This window comes from Pyrus communis, chromosome 5 (genome assembly GCF_041283825.1).
Source record: "Pyrus communis isolate YQ-2024b chromosome 5, ASM4128382v1, whole genome shotgun sequence".
NCBI classification, from domain to species: domain Eukaryota; kingdom Viridiplantae; phylum Streptophyta; class Magnoliopsida; order Rosales; family Rosaceae; genus Pyrus; species Pyrus communis.
Genome location: NC_142569.1, coordinates 8,131,713 through 8,151,529, shown reverse-complemented (window position 1 = coordinate 8,151,529; position 19,817 = coordinate 8,131,713). Strand labels below are relative to the sequence as shown.

The 19,817-nt window shown below is 38.1% G+C and overlaps 1 protein-coding gene, 2 long non-coding RNA genes and 1 pseudogene across 4 annotated transcripts; 3 read left to right on the top strand and 1 right to left on the bottom strand.

The window, feature by feature from the left end:
- Positions 1–1,560: 1,560 nt before the first annotated feature.
- LOC137726183 (organic cation/carnitine transporter 3-like) lies at positions 1,561–3,623 on the top strand. Its single transcript, XM_068465065.2, has one exon. The coding sequence runs from the start codon at positions 1,758–1,760 to the stop codon at positions 3,348–3,350; it is 1,593 nt and encodes a 530-aa protein (XP_068321166.2). The 5' UTR covers positions 1,561–1,757; the 3' UTR covers positions 3,351–3,623.
- A 4,400-nt stretch (positions 3,624–8,023) lies between these two features.
- Positions 8,024–9,545, top strand: LOC148696676 (uncharacterized). The gene is made up of 2 exons (XR_015962473.1): positions 8,024–8,064; positions 8,356–9,545. It is a non-coding gene; the product is annotated as an uncharacterized LOC148696676 (long non-coding RNA).
- Positions 9,546–12,091: 2,546 nt separating this feature from the next.
- Positions 12,092–14,062, top strand: LOC137726967 (organic cation/carnitine transporter 3 pseudogene; annotated as a pseudogene). The gene has a single exon (XR_015962472.1). The product of XR_015962472.1 is annotated as an organic cation/carnitine transporter 3 pseudogene (transcript).
- A 183-nt stretch (positions 14,063–14,245) lies between these two features.
- Positions 14,246–16,987, bottom strand: LOC148696675 (uncharacterized). The gene is made up of 3 exons (XR_015962006.1): positions 16,557–16,987; positions 15,811–15,869; positions 14,246–14,399 (listed from the first exon to the last, which is right to left on the bottom strand). It is a non-coding gene; the product is annotated as an uncharacterized LOC148696675 (long non-coding RNA).
- Between the last annotated feature and the right edge of the window lie 2,830 nt (positions 16,988–19,817).

Here is a 19,817-nt window from a genome sequence, read left to right as displayed (position 1 = left end):
ACAAAAGGGAATAGATTGGATTAGTTGGCTTCATTTTTTTACTGCCTCTACTGCATACAATATTGTGTTGCTGATTTACACAACAGAGTCTTTCCCCACATGTGTGAGGATCTGTGCTTGCAAGCTCATTGTTTAGGCAGGCCTTGGTGTTTGTTGTCGGGACCAGTGTTTAGTCCATTGCCAGTGGAGCTCCAGTTTGTGTTACCATGGACCAGCAAAATTATATATCCAGTGGGATATACAAATCATATTTTTCTCAGTAATTATGCAATAAAATCCCAACAAAATCATATATCCAGTGGGCTGCAAAGTATATATTTAATAATAAAAGATTTTGCTAGCTAATTTGCAAGCGGTGGTGATCATCTTGAAAACCAAAAGCTCAAAACCATTGAAGGTTGTTCCGATTAAGAGGCTATGCCAGAGTGTTGCTAATTAATTTAATTTCATCAATTTCGACCTACCACCCTTTTTTGTATGTTTCTCTTCACGAATGTTGAGCCTTGCGATTTTCAACCATTAAAACGTTTCCATGTGCAAGGCATGATTAGGTATAAAATTCATGTGGTCTGACACACATTGTCATCAATTTATTTGCATTATAACTAGTTTTCTATTAATATTATACGATCTGAGCTTCAAACAATATGTGTCTTGTGTTGCTGTGTTAGTATTAAATGGACTTCCAAATATTCAAATCCATGAAATGATCAAATCTACACTACGAGTATTTAGGTATGTATAAAGATACAAGTACTTTTTCCAACAATAAATCTTGTTTTCATTGTGGTGAGAACAAACTTGCTTGCAACGGATTCATACTCTTATTAATCGTTTTTATTTAACCCATTACATGACTTGTCACGTGATAAGTAAATAGAGAAATCTATGCTAAGATGGGTTAATAATGTGAGATATACTTAACTCCTCACGTGCATGTCAAGACCTATTGACGACCTAACATTTTTTCCTCGTATACAAGCGTCATTATCCAAACCGTTAATTATCTAAAGATCATCTCTTAGAAAATCTATTTAAGGTGAAGATTATTTTTGGTCATCCATATTTGTTGAATAAATAGATGATTCTGATAACAAGTAATATTATCGTGATTTACCGTCATCTAGTTTGATTTGTATGAATAACTAAATAGTATTTAAATCAAATGGAATATTTTTTAGAGATGATTTTTACATGATGACAAATAGAATAAATAATTCAAATTATGAAATTATATGATCAAATGATGTCATGAAAATTTGACTTGTAAGGAGCCAATATCTAGTAACGTGAGCCACATTGTGCGCAGCCGGCTAAAAACTTCATACTTTACACTCAATTGGATGTTAGCCATTTATCATCGCACCTAGACTATTAATATTACATGTGATATGCTTGAGAAACGATGATACATCTCTTTCTTTTATATCTGTATAATCCAACTTTGGTGTGTCTTTGTACTAGCCTACCGAATTAATGAAACAGCTGTATGATACATCGTTTTTTATTCTTTCACATCTTCATTTATTTAAATGGCAGTAAGACAATAAGCTACATGATCAATGACAATTGACAACTAATTAACATTATCCACGACAACTTTGACAAAGTCCGCCCAGAGTTCAAACCTTGTTTTTTTTGTTTTTTGTCAATTCAAACCTTTTCTTTTTAGCTCCGTTTGTTTCCTCTAGCTATATAAAAACCTTAATTGTATTTCACCATCATATCTCAAACCTTTTCTTTTAGCTCTGAACCAAATGGCCGATTCAACCCCTCTTCTCTCCGAACCAAACTCGGCTGAGCCAGAACTCCCCGTGCTCCACAAACACCTCCCATCCCTCGACTCCATCATCGAGCGGTGCATCGGAGATTTTGGATGGGCCCAATTTCTCCAAGCCATCCTCGTAGCATTCTCATGGTTCTTTGATGCCCAACAAACATTCATCGCTGTCTTCACTGACTCTGTGCCAACATGGCACTGCACCCACCTCACTGAGCTACCCAACTCATGCAACTCAGCCTCCAACATTTGTCAACTTCCTCAAAACTCATGGGCCTGGGACAGGGCCAAACACACTTCCATCATCTCCGAATGGGGCCTCGAGTGCTCGTCGTCACTCATCACGGGACTGCCGGCCTCAGCCTTCTTCATAGGCTGTTTAATTGGCGGGCTGACCCTGGCCTCACTTGCTGACACCTCACTAGGTCGCAAAAACATGCTCTTTCTCTCATGTCTCATCATGTCTTTATCCACCTTCCTCACTGCCTTTTCCACCAACATATGGATGTACTCCGTCCTCCGATTCATCACCGGGTTTGCCCGTGCCACCATCGGTACTTCCGCCCTTGTCTTATCGACAGAGCTCGTCGGAAATCGTTGGCGGGGTCAGGTTGGTGTTATGGGATTCTTCTGCTTCACTCTAGGGTTTCTCTCCCTCCCAACTATAGCATACGCTCATAGAGCTCACTCATGGAGAACACTCTATTTTTGGACCTCAATCCCCACATTATTGTACTCGATAACGGTTCATTTTTTGGTTCGTGAGTCACCAAGATGGCTCTTCGTGCGAGGTCGAAAAGAAGACGCAATTGAAACCCTAAAATACATTGCACCCGTCAATAGTACTACAACCAAAACAGCACTTACCTCGAGCTTTATTTCGAGCTTGTCCTTTGAGCATGAAACAGGGAACGTCGATCTCTACTCTGCAATCAACGCTTTGGTGAAGCGAAAATGGGCTTTTCGGAGATTGTCCGCGGTTATGGCAATCGGCTGTGGTATCGGAATGGTGTATTATGGCATGCCATTAGCTTTGGGAAGCTTGGAATTCGATCTCTACTTAGGCGTCACACTCAACGCCTTGTCCGAATTGCCAGCTTCATTAATCGCATTATTTTTCATCGACAAAATGAACAGAAAAACCTCAATCTTGGTTTACACTGTTCTTAGTGGGTTCTGTAGCATCATGTCCGTGTTAAAAGGTATCCATCCGATATGGACAGGGTTGCAAATAGGGTTCGAGCTGGTGTCTTTTTTCAGCGCATGCTTGGCTTTCAATGTGTTGCTTCTATTTACAATTGAGCTATTTCCCACTTGCGTGAGGAACTCGGCTCTTTCGATGGTGAGGCAGGCGGTGGTGTTAGGAGGCGTTTTTAGTCCCATGCTGGCGGCCGCGGGGAGAGACAACGGTGGGTTCTTGTCGTATGGAGTGTTTGGGGTTGTGATTGGGGTTTGTGGGTGGTTTGTGGTTTGTTTGCCAGAGACAAGAGGGAGAGGAATTTGTGATACGATGGATGAAGAAGAGTACAAAGAGACAGCTGCTTGTAATGCGGTTGGTGATCATGTCTAGATTGATTTCCCAACTAGTTGGCTCTTTGTCTTGTAAGGCCTCTTAAAATATCTAAGGTTTGCGTTTTTGAGTGGCGGATGACATGTAGAGGTAGAGTTTGGTTTGAATTGTCTTTGTAAAGGGATTTTTTGATATAGGCGCCTCAGTTTTGAATTTTCTAGATTAAACATCCATGCTTTTTAGTGATTTGATTAAACTTTTTTTGTCATAATTTTGGTGCTATATGCACATTAGACCGCAACACTTTTCCTATAATCTAGCATTTTGATTACACTCTCCTCCTTTACAGATAACTGTAAAAAAAAAAAAGTTGGTTGGATTCAATTTATTTTCACAATAATTCTACAATTTAGCCATAATTATCTACGATTTAAGATATTTTCTTTCCAAAATAGTTTAAAATATTTTTAAATCCTCCAAAATCAAACGTACCGAAATAAGTTTTGTTTTTAGTACGATAAGAGAAAATAGGATTGAGAATAATATAAACATACCAACACACAATGTGTACAAAATGAAACGTACCAAAATAAAAATAATGTACCAATATTAACAATATATATCAAATCAAACGTATCAAAATTGCAAATAAACATACCAATCAATGATTTTTGTACGTACACGCAGATAATATATAGGTAATGTATTGTACCTAATAATAATTCGTCAACAACTATACTTAAAAAAAAATACCAAAAAAATTATAATTTCACAAAAAAAATTGAAAAAAATTACATGGAGCTTTATGTCGATCACCAACTATTTGAAAAAGAAAAAACCATTTGGAAAAACAAATAAGATTAAATGTTTGCATAACATAACAAAAAAAACACATATTTGGAAGAAGAGAAAATATAGTTTAATTACTAATATCATCACTAAATAAGGAAAAATGCATCAATGCAGATAAAATGATAAATTCAAAAATTATTTTAATTTTAAAAAATAGAGGTGACTAAGGGTCAAAGTGTTTTAATTAAATTTTAAAAAGGCACAGATGTTTAATCTAAATAATATAGAAAAAATGTAGGTGTAAGATCTCACATCGCCCAGGAGAGTGATCTTTATATGTATATTTTCATCCATACCTAGCACAATGCCTTTTGGGAGTTCACTGGCTTCGGGTTCCATAGGAACTCCGAAGTTAAGCGAGTAGCGCGCGAGAGCATTCCCATGATGGGTAATCCACTAGGAAGTTCTCGTGTGAGTTCCCATAAATAAAACCGTGAGGGCATGGTCAGGGCCCAAAGCGGACAATACCGTGCGACAGTGGTGGAGCGGGCCCGGGATGTGGTGGACCCTAAGCCGAGATGTGACAATTTGGTATCAGAGCCTAACTCTGGCCGTGGTGTGTCGACGAGGACATCGGGCCCCTAAGGAGGGTGAATTGTAAGATCCCACATCGCCCAGGGAAGTGATCCTTATATGTATATTCTCATCCCTACCTAGCACGAGGCCTTTTAGGAGCTCATTGGCTTCGGGTTCCATAAGAACTCCGAAGTTAAGCGAGTAGCGCGCGAGAGCACTCCCATGATGGGTGATCCACTGGGAAGTTCTCGTGTGAGTTCCCAGAAACAAAACAGTGAGGGCATGGTCGGGGCCCAAAGCGGACAATATCATGCTACGGTGGTGGAGCTGGCCCAGGATGTGGTGGACCTCGAGCCGAAATGTGACAATTTGGTATCAGAGCCTAACTCTGGCTATGGTGTGTCGACGAGGACATCCGGCCCCTAAGGGGGGTGGATTGTAAGTGTCGACGAGGACATCGGGTCCCTAAGGAGGTGGATTGTAAGATCCCACAACGCCCAGGGGAGTGATCTTTATATATATATTCTCATCCCTACCTAGCATAAGGTCTTTTGGGAGCTCACTGGCTTCGGGTTCCAGAGAAACTCCGAAGTTAAGCGAGTAGCACGCGATAACACTCCCATGATGAGTGACCACTGGGAAATTCTCGTGTAAATTCCCAGAAACAAAACCGTGAAGGTGTGGTTGAGGCCCAAAGCGGACAATATCGTGCTACGGTGATGGAGCAGGCCCCGGATGTGGTGGACCCCAGGCCGCAATGTGATAGTAGGGGATTCTAATTTTCCCTTAAGAATAAATATAATTCTCATGCAAATTTAATTGTGAAAATTAGATTGTCATCCTTGAATATGATCTTCTAATACCCTATTTTGTTATTTAAAATTTATAATTGACATGTCATCAAATTTGTGCCACTAGGAAAAATCGTAAAGATGTGGTCGGGACTCAAAGCGGACAATATCGTGCTACGGTGATAAAGCGGACCCAGGATGTGGTGGACCCCAGGCCGCAATGTGATAGTAGGGGATTCTAATTTTCCCTTAAGAATAAATATAATTCTCATGCAAATTTAATTGTGAAAATTAAATTGTCATCCTTGAATATGATCTTCTAATACCCTATTTTGTTATTTAAAATTTATAATTGACATGTCATCAAATTTGTGCCACTAGGCAAAAAGAAAAAATTTAAAGAAAGTTTAATAATTTAATAATGCCACAAAATAAGAAAACATATTTAAAATATAATTACATTAGTTAATTAACAAAATTAAAATTAATGAAAAAAAATGAAAAACTAAATAAGCTCCACTAACCTTATTCCCCAGTTCGCATCACATTCTCCAACCCACCATCCAAACTCCACTAACTTAAACTCCAGCGAGAGCGGCGACTCCCCATGCGACTGAACTGCAATTGACCCAAACAAGTTCTTGCACCCGCTCCGAATAAGTACTCGAATCGCAGAAACTCCGACTGGTTGAGACAGGTTATGCAAAATCAACCAGCGACCTGCAACTCTCTAAATTAAATTGGGCTTGAAGCTAAACCGGCCTCCCCCGTCGAGAGAGTTTGCCGGAGGAGGAGGGCGGATTTGGTCAAATATCATACTAACTTCGCTCGACATGGCGGGGTGCGGTGCTTCGTCAAATTTGATTTGCAGGTGGCGTGCTTCGTTAGATTTGATTTGCAGGCAGCAGGTTGGAGCAGCGATGGATTATTTCTGGGTTAAGATTGCATCTCGGTGGGAAAGGAAGTGGTCGTGGGATTGGGGGACTGGAGGGGGAAGAGGAAGATGGTTGTTTATTGTTTAATCCTTTTCATTGGTGTATGTTTTGTTTAATTAACTAATGTAATTATATTTTAAATATGTTTTCTTGCTTTTGGCATTATTAAATATTGAACGTTTTTTAAATTATTTATTTTGCCACGTGGCACAATTTGATGATATGTTATTAGAACCACGATCCTGGCCGGATCCCTTCCCTAGGGATTCTAGGGATCATGCAATCGTGTTCGTTTATTGTATATCGTGCGACCAGTTTTCGTTAGGTACTATTTATATTTGAATTTTAAATTTTAAATTTTAAATGATTTATAACCACACGATATACGATGAACGGACACGATTGCGTGATCCCTAGGGAATGGATCCAGCGAGGATCCTGGTCCATGTTATTAAACATGTGGCCCTGTTTTTGCCACGTCAGTAGTTAACAGATAAAATAATAGAATTTTAACGAAGATCTGACATTGCAACGAATTTGTAAATTGAGGTATGTCATTATAATGTTTAAAACATGATGTATGAAATTGTAACGCGACCCATAATTGAAGTAGTTTTGTATAATTTACCTTTTCGTTTATTTGTACTTTCCTAGATTCTTTCCTATGTAAAACCTCTAGAGTTCGAATCCTCTTTTGAGCAACAAAAAGAAGGAAAAGGATCCCCTACGTATCCATTATGTGGGGATCTTAGGATTCTCATATCTCAGCCGTTTATCGTATGTCTTGCGATCAGAAATCATTTGACTTATTATTTTAAATTAAACACAAATAGTACATGACGAAAACCTATTGCACGATAGACGATGAACGACTGAGATATAGGGAACCTAGGATCCCCACATAATAAATCCGAAGGGGATCCTTTTCCCTAAAGAAAAATGGGATTTGTTGTTTTAGGGTGGGATGGGGATAATGTGTTCAGTCCCTTGACCATCTACAACCCAATAAAAATTTGGCTCCGCTTAAAACCATTTTTAGTTTTTAGTTTTCGATTTTGTTTGGAACAAATGAGAAATACAAGAAAGAAAATAAGGACAATCAAAAGCGAGGAAGGATGGTGGGAAGAAAGTGGAAATATGTACATGGAAAAACACACAAAATTTATTTATATATAATAAAGCTCAAACTCCCCTGGTATTATTTTAGAGCAGTAAAATGGCGAGAATGCCTCTAATTTTTTCCTTCCTCTTCGTTTTAATGTTGATTTTGTACATTGATTTGACCGTTTTGTCCTTGTTGCGTGCACATCTCTCATTCCTCCGCCTCTAGTCCTTTTTTTTTCTTTTTCTTTTTTGTGGGTTTTGCTCTGCTTTTTCAAGACGTACTTTCCACGTGTTGATCATCGGTAGTGTTTCAAGATTTTTCCCTCCTTGTTTCGTTTTCACTCCTCTCTTTGTTTACTTTTTCCTTTCGTTTTCTACTTCTCTCTTTAGCCTCTTTTTGTTTCGTCTTCAGTTTTCTGTCTTCATCTTCTCATCCTTGGTCCAGCGCTCCGCACTCCGCCTTCTTGTCGTTTTCTGGTTAGTTTTGTGTCTTTTTGGTTGCCCTTTTTTTTTTTTTTTTATATATATATATATATTAATTTTGTATTTAGAGTTAGGTATTTTGTTTGAATTTGGGTTTTATCACATCCCGGCCCGGGGGGGCCACTTCCCGAGCCCGCTCCACCACCGTAGCACGATATTGTCCGCTTTGGGCCCCGACCACGCCCTCACGGTTTTGTTTCTGGGAACTCACACGAGAACTTCCCGATAGGTCACCCATCCTGGGAATGCTCTCGTGCGCTACTCGCTTAACTTCGGAGTTCCTACGGAACCCGAAGCCAGTGAGCTCCCAAAAGGCCTCGTGCTAGGTAGGGATGGGAATATACATTTAAGGATCACTCCCCTGGGCGATATGGGATGTCACAGGTTTAGTTGATTTTCAAGGTTTCGAGTTGGTTGCCCTTTTTTGTTTTTAATTTTGTATTTAGAGTTAGGTCTTTTGTTTGAATTTGGGTTTACCTGATTTTGAAGGTTTAGAGTTAACTATTTCCTTTGGATTTTTTCTGGGGTGAGGCTTATATAATAGTAGGGTTTTCTTTTTGTGTTGGGATTCTAAGTGTGATTGTGCGGTTTGATTCTCATTTTATTTTTAGCAAACGGTGTTCTGCGTTTTTTTTTTTTTTTTTTTTTATGTGTCGTGGTTGTGATCATGGGTGTATGATTTGGTTCGTTCTCCCAGCTGTTGTGTTGACGTTTTCATGCTGGTTGTGCTTCAGGTATGTCTTTTTTCTTTCTCTTTTTTTCCGCTTAATTTTCCTTATTTTTCTGTTCTAGGATGAATCTGGTGTTTAAATTAGAGCAGAGAAAATAGACAATAATAAATAAAGAATCAAAAAGAAGGCTTTCTTGCGCTTAATATGTTTGTAAGAAATTGATTAGCAAATTCATTAACAACAATATGTTAAATGTTGCAGTACTTAAATATTTATTGGTGAGAATTTTATTAACTTAATGAAAAGTTGCAGTACTTAAATATTCATTCTGAGTAAAGAACTAACCATCCCTGCATTATCCATTTCTGTGCCTGCATGCCTGCTAACTTTCCAGCTTGAATTTGACGATATTGGAGATCCATCAGGGAACATCTCTTGATAGTATTTATACAACGTTTTGCATCCCATGTCACCCAGCAGTCATTAATTTTTTGTATGTAAATGCTGGTTCCACTTGAGATGTAGATGCAAGTGTTAGAATTCAATCAATCACTGTAATATTTTTTTTGTCTATCTGTAAGGAAACAGGTTTTAATCTTTTGTATCTGGATTGGATTTGATATCATTCACGTTTCATTCGTTCAACGGTCTTGATTGTTATTTTCAAGCCAACTACTACATTTCCCAACAAATTTACAAAGAACAACCAAGTTGGATTACATCCAGATTCCGTCAAATTATATCACTATCGGTATTGCAGCTGCCCACCTTACAGAAATTACAAGGTTTGCTCCACTCTATACTTCTTTGATACATTTCATTCAAATTCGTATATTTCAGTAAGAAACAAACTTTTATCTATTTCTTGAGTTAGACAGAGTTGTAAATAGATTGAGTTAAGCAGAGTTGTAAATATAACTTTCTACATGTTGTATGCTATTTAACAACCCGTAGCATTGCGTGGGCACCGTTGCTAGTGAAAACTAAAACGAAAACAATTTTGAGTAGGTTTTTGCTTCTCTCATTCTCCTTCATTACACCCTCCTCCCTCCTTTCCTCCACCCGTCATCTCACCATTCTTCAAACATCTTTCCTCCATATGCATTCCGTCTATCTTTATCAATAAAAGTTGAAAACTATAAACTAAAACCAAAATGGTTATCAAACAAGCCTTGAATTGCCTATCTTGATATCTGCACTAAATTTTAAGTCTTGTTCAGGTTGGTTTGTACAGCACTGGTAGCTCATCTCACTCATGAAAATTAATGCAACAAACCCGCACCAACATGCACGAACATGATAAACGATATGTACAAAATCCGCACCATAATCAGCTCGCTGAGGAAATATGCTATTCGCATTCAATCAAGAGGAAAGACACGCTCTCCCTCCGGAGGCTTTAAGTGCTTCAGCAAAAGTGCAATGATGCATAGAGAGCAAATTATTACCAGAAAAAAAATGGTGCAACTCTTCTGCGACCGTTGCAGACGACAATTTAACACAACTTTTAACATTTTCTTTTACTAATGACAACGAAACAAGCTCAGTACAAGAACTATGAGCACAAAATTCTGAGGAAAAGAAAATTGAACCGCAAAATCAAAGCATAATCTACGACTTATTTTTTCCGTACGAGCTTAGGTGGTGGCCATTTTCAGCATTAAGCGTCAAACAATAAAAGTTCTGAGGTTACTTATAGTGCTTGGAAACCTTATCCACTAGTTTATCCATGAACTGGCATTTCCTGTCAAATCCCCAACCAGGGTTACTCTGCACATCAAAGGAAAGTGATGTGCAAATGCTTATGTAGCATTTCTCGCACGAACATTTTAGTATAAACAAAATAAAAATAGACGAAAACAAAAAGCAAACCCTAAGTTGCAACATACGAATGTTAAAAGGAATTGCAAAAAATCTTTAGTCAACAAATGTGTACATAATTGGCATTGCATCTTAATATTACGTCGTAAAGATGATTATTTCTTACTTCTACACCTCGACCGAAGGCCAATAAACAAGCAGTAAAATGTACTGACATGCTTGTGAAATGCTATTTAAAAGGAGTGTTTTCTAGTAATATCAAACATTGTATCACTTTAACAAATGCAATGCTTCTAAATATGTTGCCTTGACGCGTGTACATATACAATATCCCAACAGAGCCTTTACAATGTATCCTAGTATACAGTCAAATCCATGTCGCCAAACTCTTCTTTACAGACAGTCCTCACAGTCTCCCACTATGCAGTGAAACAATTCCTAGACAAAATAAACAGTACCTCCAAAACGTGACACAAGATGGTTTGACGAAAGAACCAACATAACCAACAAGCCAAAAAAAATCTTTAGTCAACAAATGTGTACATAATTGGCATTGCATTTTAATATTACGTCGTAAAGATGATTAATTCTTACTTCTACACCTCGACCGAAGGCTAATAAACAAGCAGTAAAATGTACTGACATGCTTGTGAAATGCTATTTAAAAGGAGTGTTTTCTAGTAATATCAAACAGTGTATCACTTTAACAAATGCAATGCTTCTAAATATGTTGCCTTGACTCGTGTACATATACAATATCCCAACAGAGCCTTTACAATGTAACCTAGTATACAGTCAAATCCATGTCGCCTAACTCTTCTTTACAGACAGTCCTCACAGTCTCCCACTATGCAGTGAAACAATTCCTTGACAAAATAAACAGTACCTCCAAAACGTGACACAAGATGGTTTGACGAAAGAACCAACATAACCAACAAGCCAAAAAAATTAAATTATAATGCTGTTTTTCATACATAGATGAGCAAGAGATAACATGTGCACAAGGAAAAATACATACCTGGAGAGAGAGTACTTCACAATCAGTGAATTGTTTTACAAATTTAGATGATTTACTGTCATTTAGTTTGATTTGTGTGGAGAACTAAACAGTATTTAAATTAAATGAAATATTTTTTAGAGATGATCTTTACATGATGACAAATAGAATGAATAATTCAGATTATGACATTATACAACATCATCGATAATTTGATTTGTAAGGAGCCAATATCTAGTAATTAACGTGGATCACATTGTGCACAGCCGACTAAAAACTTCATAATTTACACTCAATTGGATGTTTGCCATGTGTTATCGCACTTAGTCTTATTACATGTGATATGCTTGTGAAACGATGACACACAGCTATATGATAATCTCTTTCTTTTGCATCTGTATAATCCAACTCTAAGGTATGTCTCTGTATCAAGTAGCCTACCGAATTAATGAAACTGTATGATACATCGTTTCTTTTCACATCTTCATTATTTATTTAAATGACATTAAGACAATGATTATGCTACATGATCATTGACAAACATGATCATTGACAATTGACAACTAACATTATTCACGACAACTTTGAGAAAGTTGGCCCAGATTTCAAACCATTTCTTCTTTTTTCTTTTTCTATTTTTTTTTTTTTTTTTTTTTTGTCAATTCAAACCTTTTCTTTTAGCTCTCTATAAAAACCTTCATTGTATTTTACTATCATATCTCAAACCTTTTCTTTTAGCTCTGAACCAAATGGCCGATTCAGCCCCTCTTCTCTCCGAACCAAACTCGGCAGAGCCAGAACCGCCTGTGCTCCACAAACAGCTCCCATCCCTCGACTCCATGATCGAGCAATGCATCGGAGATTTTGGATGGGCCCAATTTCTCCAAGCCATCCTTGTAGCATTCTCATGGTTCTTTGATGCCCAACAGACATTCATCGCTGTCTTCACGGACTCTGTGCCAACATGGCACTGTACCCACCTCACTGAGCTACCCAACTCATGCAACTCAGCCTCCAACATTTGTCAACTTCCTCAAAACGCATGGGCCTGGGACAGGTCCAAACACACTTCCATCATCTCCGAATGGGGCCTCGAGTGCTCGTCGTCACTCATCACGGGACTGCCGGCCTCAGCCTTCTTCATAGGCTGTTTAATTGGCGGGCTGACCCTGGCCTCACTTGCTGACACCTCACTAGGTCGCAAAAACATGCTCTTTCTCACATGTCTCATCATGTCTTTATCCACCTTCCTCACTGCCTTTTCCACCAACATATGGATGTATTCCGTCCTCCGATTCATCACCGGGTTTGCCCGTGCCACCATCGGTACTTCCGCCCTTGTCTTATCCACAGAGCTCGTCGGAAAGCGGTGGCGGGGTCAGGTTGGTGTTATGGGATTCTTCTGCTTCACTCTAGGGTTTCTCTCCCTCCCAACTATAGCATACGCTCATAGAGCTCACTCATGGAGAACACTCTATTTTTGGACCTCAATCCCCACATTATTGTACTCGATAACGGTTCATTTTTTAGTTCATGAGTCACCAAGATGGCTCTTCGTGCGAGGTCGAAAAGAAGACGCAATTGAAACCCTAAAATGCATTGCACCCGTCAATAGTACTACAACCAAAACAGAACTTACCTCGAGCTTTATTTCGAGCTTGTCCTTCGAGCATGAAACATGGAACGTCGACCTCTACTCTGCAATCAACGCTTTGGTGAAGCGAAAATGGGCTTTTCGGAGATTGTCCGCGGTTATGGCAATCGGCTGTGGTATCGGAATGGTGTATTATGGCATGCCATTAGCTTTGGGAAGCTTGGAATTCGATCTCTACTTAGGCGTCACGCTCAACGCCTTGATCGAATTGCCAGCTTCATTAATCACATTCTTTTTCATCGACAAAATGAACAGAAAAACCTCAATCTTGGTTTACACTGTTCTTAGTGGATTCTGTAGCATCATGTCCGTGTTAAAAGGTATCCATCCGATATGGACAGGGTTGCAAATAGGGTTCGAGCTGGTGTCTTTTTTCAGCGCATGCTTGGCTTGCAATGTGTTGCTTCTATTTACGATTGAGCTATTTCCCACTTGCGTGAGGAACTCGGCTCTTTCGATGGTGAGGCAGGCGGTGGTGTTAGGAGGCGCTTTTAGTCCCATGCTGGCGGCCGCGGGGAGAGACAACGGTGGGTTTTTGTCGTATGGAGTGTTTGGGGTTGTGGTTGGGGTTTGCGGGGGTTTTGTGGTTTGTTTGCCAGAGACAAGAGGGAGAGGAATTTGTGATACGATGGATGAAGAAGAGTACAAAGAGACAGCTGCGTGTAATGCGGTTGGTGATAATGTCTAGATTGATTTCCCAACTTATTTATTCTTTGTCTTGAAAGGCTCTCTTAAAATATCTAAGGTTTGCGTTTTTGAGTGGTGGATGACATGTAGAGGTAGAGATTTTGGTTTGAATTGTCCTTGTAAATTATCTGATTAGGTTTTAAGTAATGTAAATTTAATTGTGAAAATTAGATTGTCATCCTTGAATATGATCTATTAATACCCTATTTTGTTATTTAAAATTTAATAAATATTTCAAACTACAAAGAGCTTGTTTGATAATCATTTGGTTTTTAGTTTTTCAATTTCTGTTTTTTGTGCTTGAGATGACACACCCCGACCCAGAAAGTCCACTTGGACCCTGAATCGAGCTGTGCTGGCCGACACCTAGAAGGTGATGAAACCATAAAATGTGATAGTGTATAAAAAGTGAATAAATTTGAATCTAAAAGTGTCTGAGTACTAGAGTGCGCTACGAGTGGGAGCGAACCCATTTCACACGCGATGTCAGAGCATAGGTAAGGTACAGTAGTGTGGGTAAGAATCATACCCTCAGAAATATCCATCAATACTAAGATTCGCCACAGATTCTTGTCGATACAAACTCAGCAGCTAAAACCTGAAGGGCACCAAACAGAAGGTGTGAGTAAGCAATAAAACCAAGCTTCCCAAAGTTACTACCTCTCTAAAAGTAATGCCCTAAATGTAAAACCCGTATCGTTTTCCATAAGACAGTACCACATATATACATATATCCAAACCATACTCAGAAATGACCAAAACCACGGTTTGCCATCAACTCCACCATACATTAATAAGTAGGCCAAATGAACTAAATCAATAGAAAGTGATATATCAGTCAGAGTCATCTAAAATGACATGTACAACTTATCTATATCTCATCAATCATGGCTAGCATATAAGTCGGAGTCACCTATAGTGACCTGTACGACTTATCCATATCTCATCAATCCTGGCTAGCATATAAGTCGAAGTCACCTATAGTGACTTGTACGACTTATCCATATCTCATCAATCCTGGCTAGCATATAAGTCGGAGTCACCTATAGTGACCTGTACGACTTATCCATATCTCATCAATCCTGGCTAGCCAATAGCTCAATAAGTATACCTGCACACGAGTCGGAACCACCTAAAGTGGTCTGTACGACAGGACTGGGTGTAAATAAATACGCTCAAGTGCTACGATCACGTGAAGACTGGGCGAATAATCGCGGGTCACCTACGAGTCGGAACCACCTAAAGTGGTCTGTACGACAGAACTGTGCACCTACCTTGAATCCAAGGTGAGCGTAAGGTGCGGGAGGTGAACATCACGTGAAGGACTGTGCCCTGGCCACAGGCGGGAGCACTAACACCGGGATGCAGGTTTATGAGCTCTTAATGCATCTCAATATAACATGTGCAACTCATGGCAACCAGTACGACAGTATCGAAGTTACCTAACACATAACTGTAGTCATGCTATAACGCAATCGATTCAACTAGTACCATAAACTCACCTGAACTTACCTGGGTGTCCTGAGTTCACCTTTGCACTTGAAAGCATTCCCAATAATTATATGCAAGTAATATACATATTGATATACCATGATGCAATCTAATACTCAACCATGTCGAAACATTCTCAATTATAAACAACACGGAGTGAAGTGTACAATCAATAACGCCCTACTCCCGAACTACTTATTTTCAGGGATAATTATCCATGACGACCCAATTAACACTAATTTAGCTAACTAATTCATAAAACTAAAACTTGCATTTACCAATTTCCTTCGCATTACTTAATTTCCCAAGCAAGGCTTTTGTCTCAAATATTTTATGGCTGCATCTAACGTCTCGTTAGACTGCCTACGTACCCTAAACAGGGATCAAGCCATTCGTAGTTCATATAGTACTTCAAGCATTCACAATAATTATATATGAAAGTAATATTCCTAATCAATTTAAAAGTGTCGATAGAACTCTCAATAATATGTACGATAAAAAGGAAAAGATGCACTCACCTGGAGTTCACGCTATGATTCTCTAGCGCACGCATCGAGGCGTCCTGAATGATTGGTCCCTGTGACCAATTATTAAATCACATCTCAGAACTCTTATCCGTAGAATATGTAATTCACATAAAACACAACCTCAACGACATTCTAAAATAGTTTGAGACCCATTGACCACAAGTCAACCGTCGATCAAAGATCGACGGTAGGGTTTACAACCCTGTATAACTTGACCCAGAAGATCCGCATATCAGATTTCCAATCCGCAACTCCCAACGATCCACAATATGTTTCTAGAATAACATATTAAAATTTCATTACGATCCAACGGTCAGATCTCCGCCAATTGCCTAAAACAAGTGGCCGTGAACATTTATTTTACTAACTTACAAATCCAATTCAGGAAGATCCGTAAGTCGGATTCCCGATCCATAAATTCCTATGATCTTTAAATATTACGTACTATAATGTATCCAGTTTTTGTGACGATCCAACGGTCGGATCATCGATTCACATTTTTATCAAGTAACGTATCGTAACGAATTTAGGTTCCAACTATCAACCTACGTCATTCAAATGACAAAACTGAATTGAAGACATTTGACATAGCCTAAAAATAGCATTGGCGGCCCACTGGCCACGCGCCGCCGCGGGTGGCAGTCAGCCGCCCCGACTCGCTGGAAAATCCAATTATTTCCAAAAATTCTCAAACTTCACAGAAATGAAGATCTCAGTGAGTGAAGCAACTTTTATACCTGACACGAAGTCCAAAAGTGGACGGAAGATGGTCAATTTTGCCCACAAAGCCGGCGGGTGCCTAAAACTTCCCGACGTCGATTCGTCGTCTACGGTGGTCCAACGGGGTCAAGGTTGGTTGGGTTTTGCTCCTGGGATGATGAGCTACAAAGCCCAAGTGGTGGCATCGGCCATCGCTTTGCCGATTTGCCGGAAAATCGAAAAGGGTGGCCAGAGCACCATTGATTTTCGTCAACTTTCGTGGCCTCAAACCACCACATACCATGGTTAATCAAGGTGGTTCTTGGGTGGGTTTTGTAGAGGGGAATGAGAGCTTCAAGATGGTGGTGGTGGCATCGAAAAAATCCACCGGAGTTGGCCGGAATCGACCTTGGAAGATGGGTGGTCGCGGGTTAGGAAAACCCACGGGAAAGCTGGGTTTTTTTTTTTTTTTTTTTTTTTTTCTTTTCTTCTTTCTATTTCTGATTGGGCTTCATCTTAAATAACCAATTTCTGATTAGGGATTTAATTTAATTAACACTAAACCTTGAATAACCAATTTCGAACGTTCGTAACTATACCGTTATAATCCGGACTCGCAAACAGTTTTCGCCTATGCGTTCACATCCACGAGTATTACGAGAATATGTTAAAAGAATAAGTCAAAGTCCTTGCCTCTAGGGCAATTTCGTAAATTCACGCTTTTAAAATAAAATAAAAACGTAAAATTTGGAACGAGTTGTCACATGATATATGAGTAAATGTGTGGAGAAAATTAGGAATGAAAAGAATAGGGAAGAATGTGTAAGAAAGATGCACAAAATATAAACTAAAAATTTAATTTAATTTAATTTAATTTAAAAAATAAAAATAAAAAAAAAAACTTCTTAATTTGAGTTATTTTTATTTTCTAGATTTCAATTTCATTCCTTCTTCTTTAGACGTGAGGGCTCAGCTTGTACTTGAACTTCGTTGTGTGGTACTACCAACCACTTATCCTTAAATTTATCATACATAATCTTTCTTCTAATTGACATACACGGTTAGATTCATCTAATTAATGACCCATATTTTTTCGTATTTTGTTCCCATTTTTCTTTTCTCTCAGACTTCCCCTTCACCGTGTAGCAGTCGTTCTTCCCCAACTAGGTTTTCTGTTCCCAAAAAGTCTGTAGAAACATTATTAAGAAAGGAAAAGCCATTAATATCATATTCAACCCATTAATCATTCCGACCTTCCCACCAACTCTCAGTTGTAGCAAGGCACCAAAGTTTCTCTGCCACGTAACTCATTATTTGTTCGCGGGGTGATAATGAAAAAGAAATCTATATGTGCAGGATGAGAACATATTGGCCCCTCTCTTAGAATTAATCATTGGAAAATTTGATGCAAAATTGGATTGGAATTGTCATGGATGTTAGTTTTTCTTTTGAATGGAATTATGGATTAGAATTGCATTGAAGTCTGTGTTGGATATCCGAAGAACCCAAATACAATATTTAAGAAGCAAATAATTATATAACTGCTCTAATATGAAACAAACTTTCAATGAAATGTTGCTCATAATTGGAAAAACAAAAAACAAAAACAAAGGACACACCAGTTTTTTTTTTTTTTTTTTTTTCCAAATGAAATTTGTGTTGGAATTTTTTTTTTTTTTCATTTTATAATAGTTGGATATGAAGAAAGGAAAGACAGGTTGGAGTATTTATTAAATATAACCAAATATTAACCCTTAATTTTTAAAATGTCAATTTTTATAAAAACTTTCAAATATATCCAAAATATCACTTGAATAAACATAAATACCTTTAATTCATACAAATAACTAGTTGTTGATTAAAAGATTCTTGTGCGATAATCAAGTAGGGCTTTCACTAATTTTTTTCTAATTTTTTCATTAATATTTGAACCACATTTTGAACACTTTCAAGTAGATTTTTCTTCTCCACATGATGGGATCCTCTTTTCTTTGTGCCTACCATATCTTCTTCGTGTAATTGGTGATAGGACAATTCTTTCACGTACATCATTAGTTACTATCCAATCGATGTAATCACCAACCATCTATATAACTGCTGCATACACAATAACCAAGGAGTTTGTAGTATAATAATAAGAACACATAGGATAACATGAAATTTGTCGGTGTCTACATGTAGCACAAGCATGTGAGTAAGGTAGTTGGTCAAGATCAAATTGCCAGTTTGTGCAACTCTTTTCCTCTAAATTCATAACTTCATTACGAGATCCCTCGTATATATAAAATGAGTAAACTGCGATTGGGGATACCTACATATATATGGTCTCAAAATAAAAAAGAATAATAAAACACTACCAAAAAAGCTAAAAAATAAAAAATGATGATGGTTTGCAGTGTTTCCACTTGCTATGTAAATGTTTGCTGGAAGAGAATCCTCTTCGGATTCATTTTGTGGTAATCTCATATATCATCACATTTTAATCATTTATCGTATATCGTATGATCAGTTTTTATCAAATACTATTTATGTTTAATTTCAAATAAAAAAATCAAATGATTTCTGACTGTATAATATACAATGAATGATTAAAATGTGAAAATCTTACAAAGTGAATCAGGAATCCAATTCAATGTTTGCTTTCCTTCTTACCAAAGAAAAGCATATAAAAGTTAGCAAAAAAGAAGATGGTGGGACCATCATAAAAGAAAGCACGTTGTTAACCATTATTAAAATGAAGTGGTGGCATTTTTAGCAAAAAAAAAAATGAAGTGGTGGCATCAGCTTAAAAGAGGCGTGCAATTAAGAAATGATGGGACTCGGATATGATGGGACTCGGATCATCCTCTTCGACCCTGCAATTATTATTTTATTTTCACATTCTGATGTCCTTACATGTGTCCGACTAGCCCCTGCCCAGCTCTGCTCAGCCCCGCCCAAGCGTCCGTTTAATATGATTTTCGATTTTGTGACTGTTTAGGAGGAAATCACAGTAGTCAATTGCCATCTAGCGCTTAGGCTGATTTTTATAACACTCGTATCGTTGAGGTCCTGTTTATGCACTAGACAACTGATCTTCACCATAATTAATTTTTAGGTATTAAAAAAATCAGAAATATCGACTAAATCTGCTTAAGCGACCGTCTAAGTTGCAACTCTAACTTAAACAAAAAGGAGAATCTTCCATTTTGCATTTTGTTTTTTCAATATATTAAAAGATACTTGTTGGATACTTAGATGAACAATCATTATATACTTGTTCCTTATATTTTCAATATACTCTAGTACTTTAATTGTCA

What these genes read in the sequence shown, in the direction of transcription:
- LOC137726183 (XM_068465065.2), top strand. Translation starts at nt 1,758, where the DNA reads ATGGCCGATTCAACCCCTCTTCTCTCCGAACCAAACTCGGCTGAGCCA.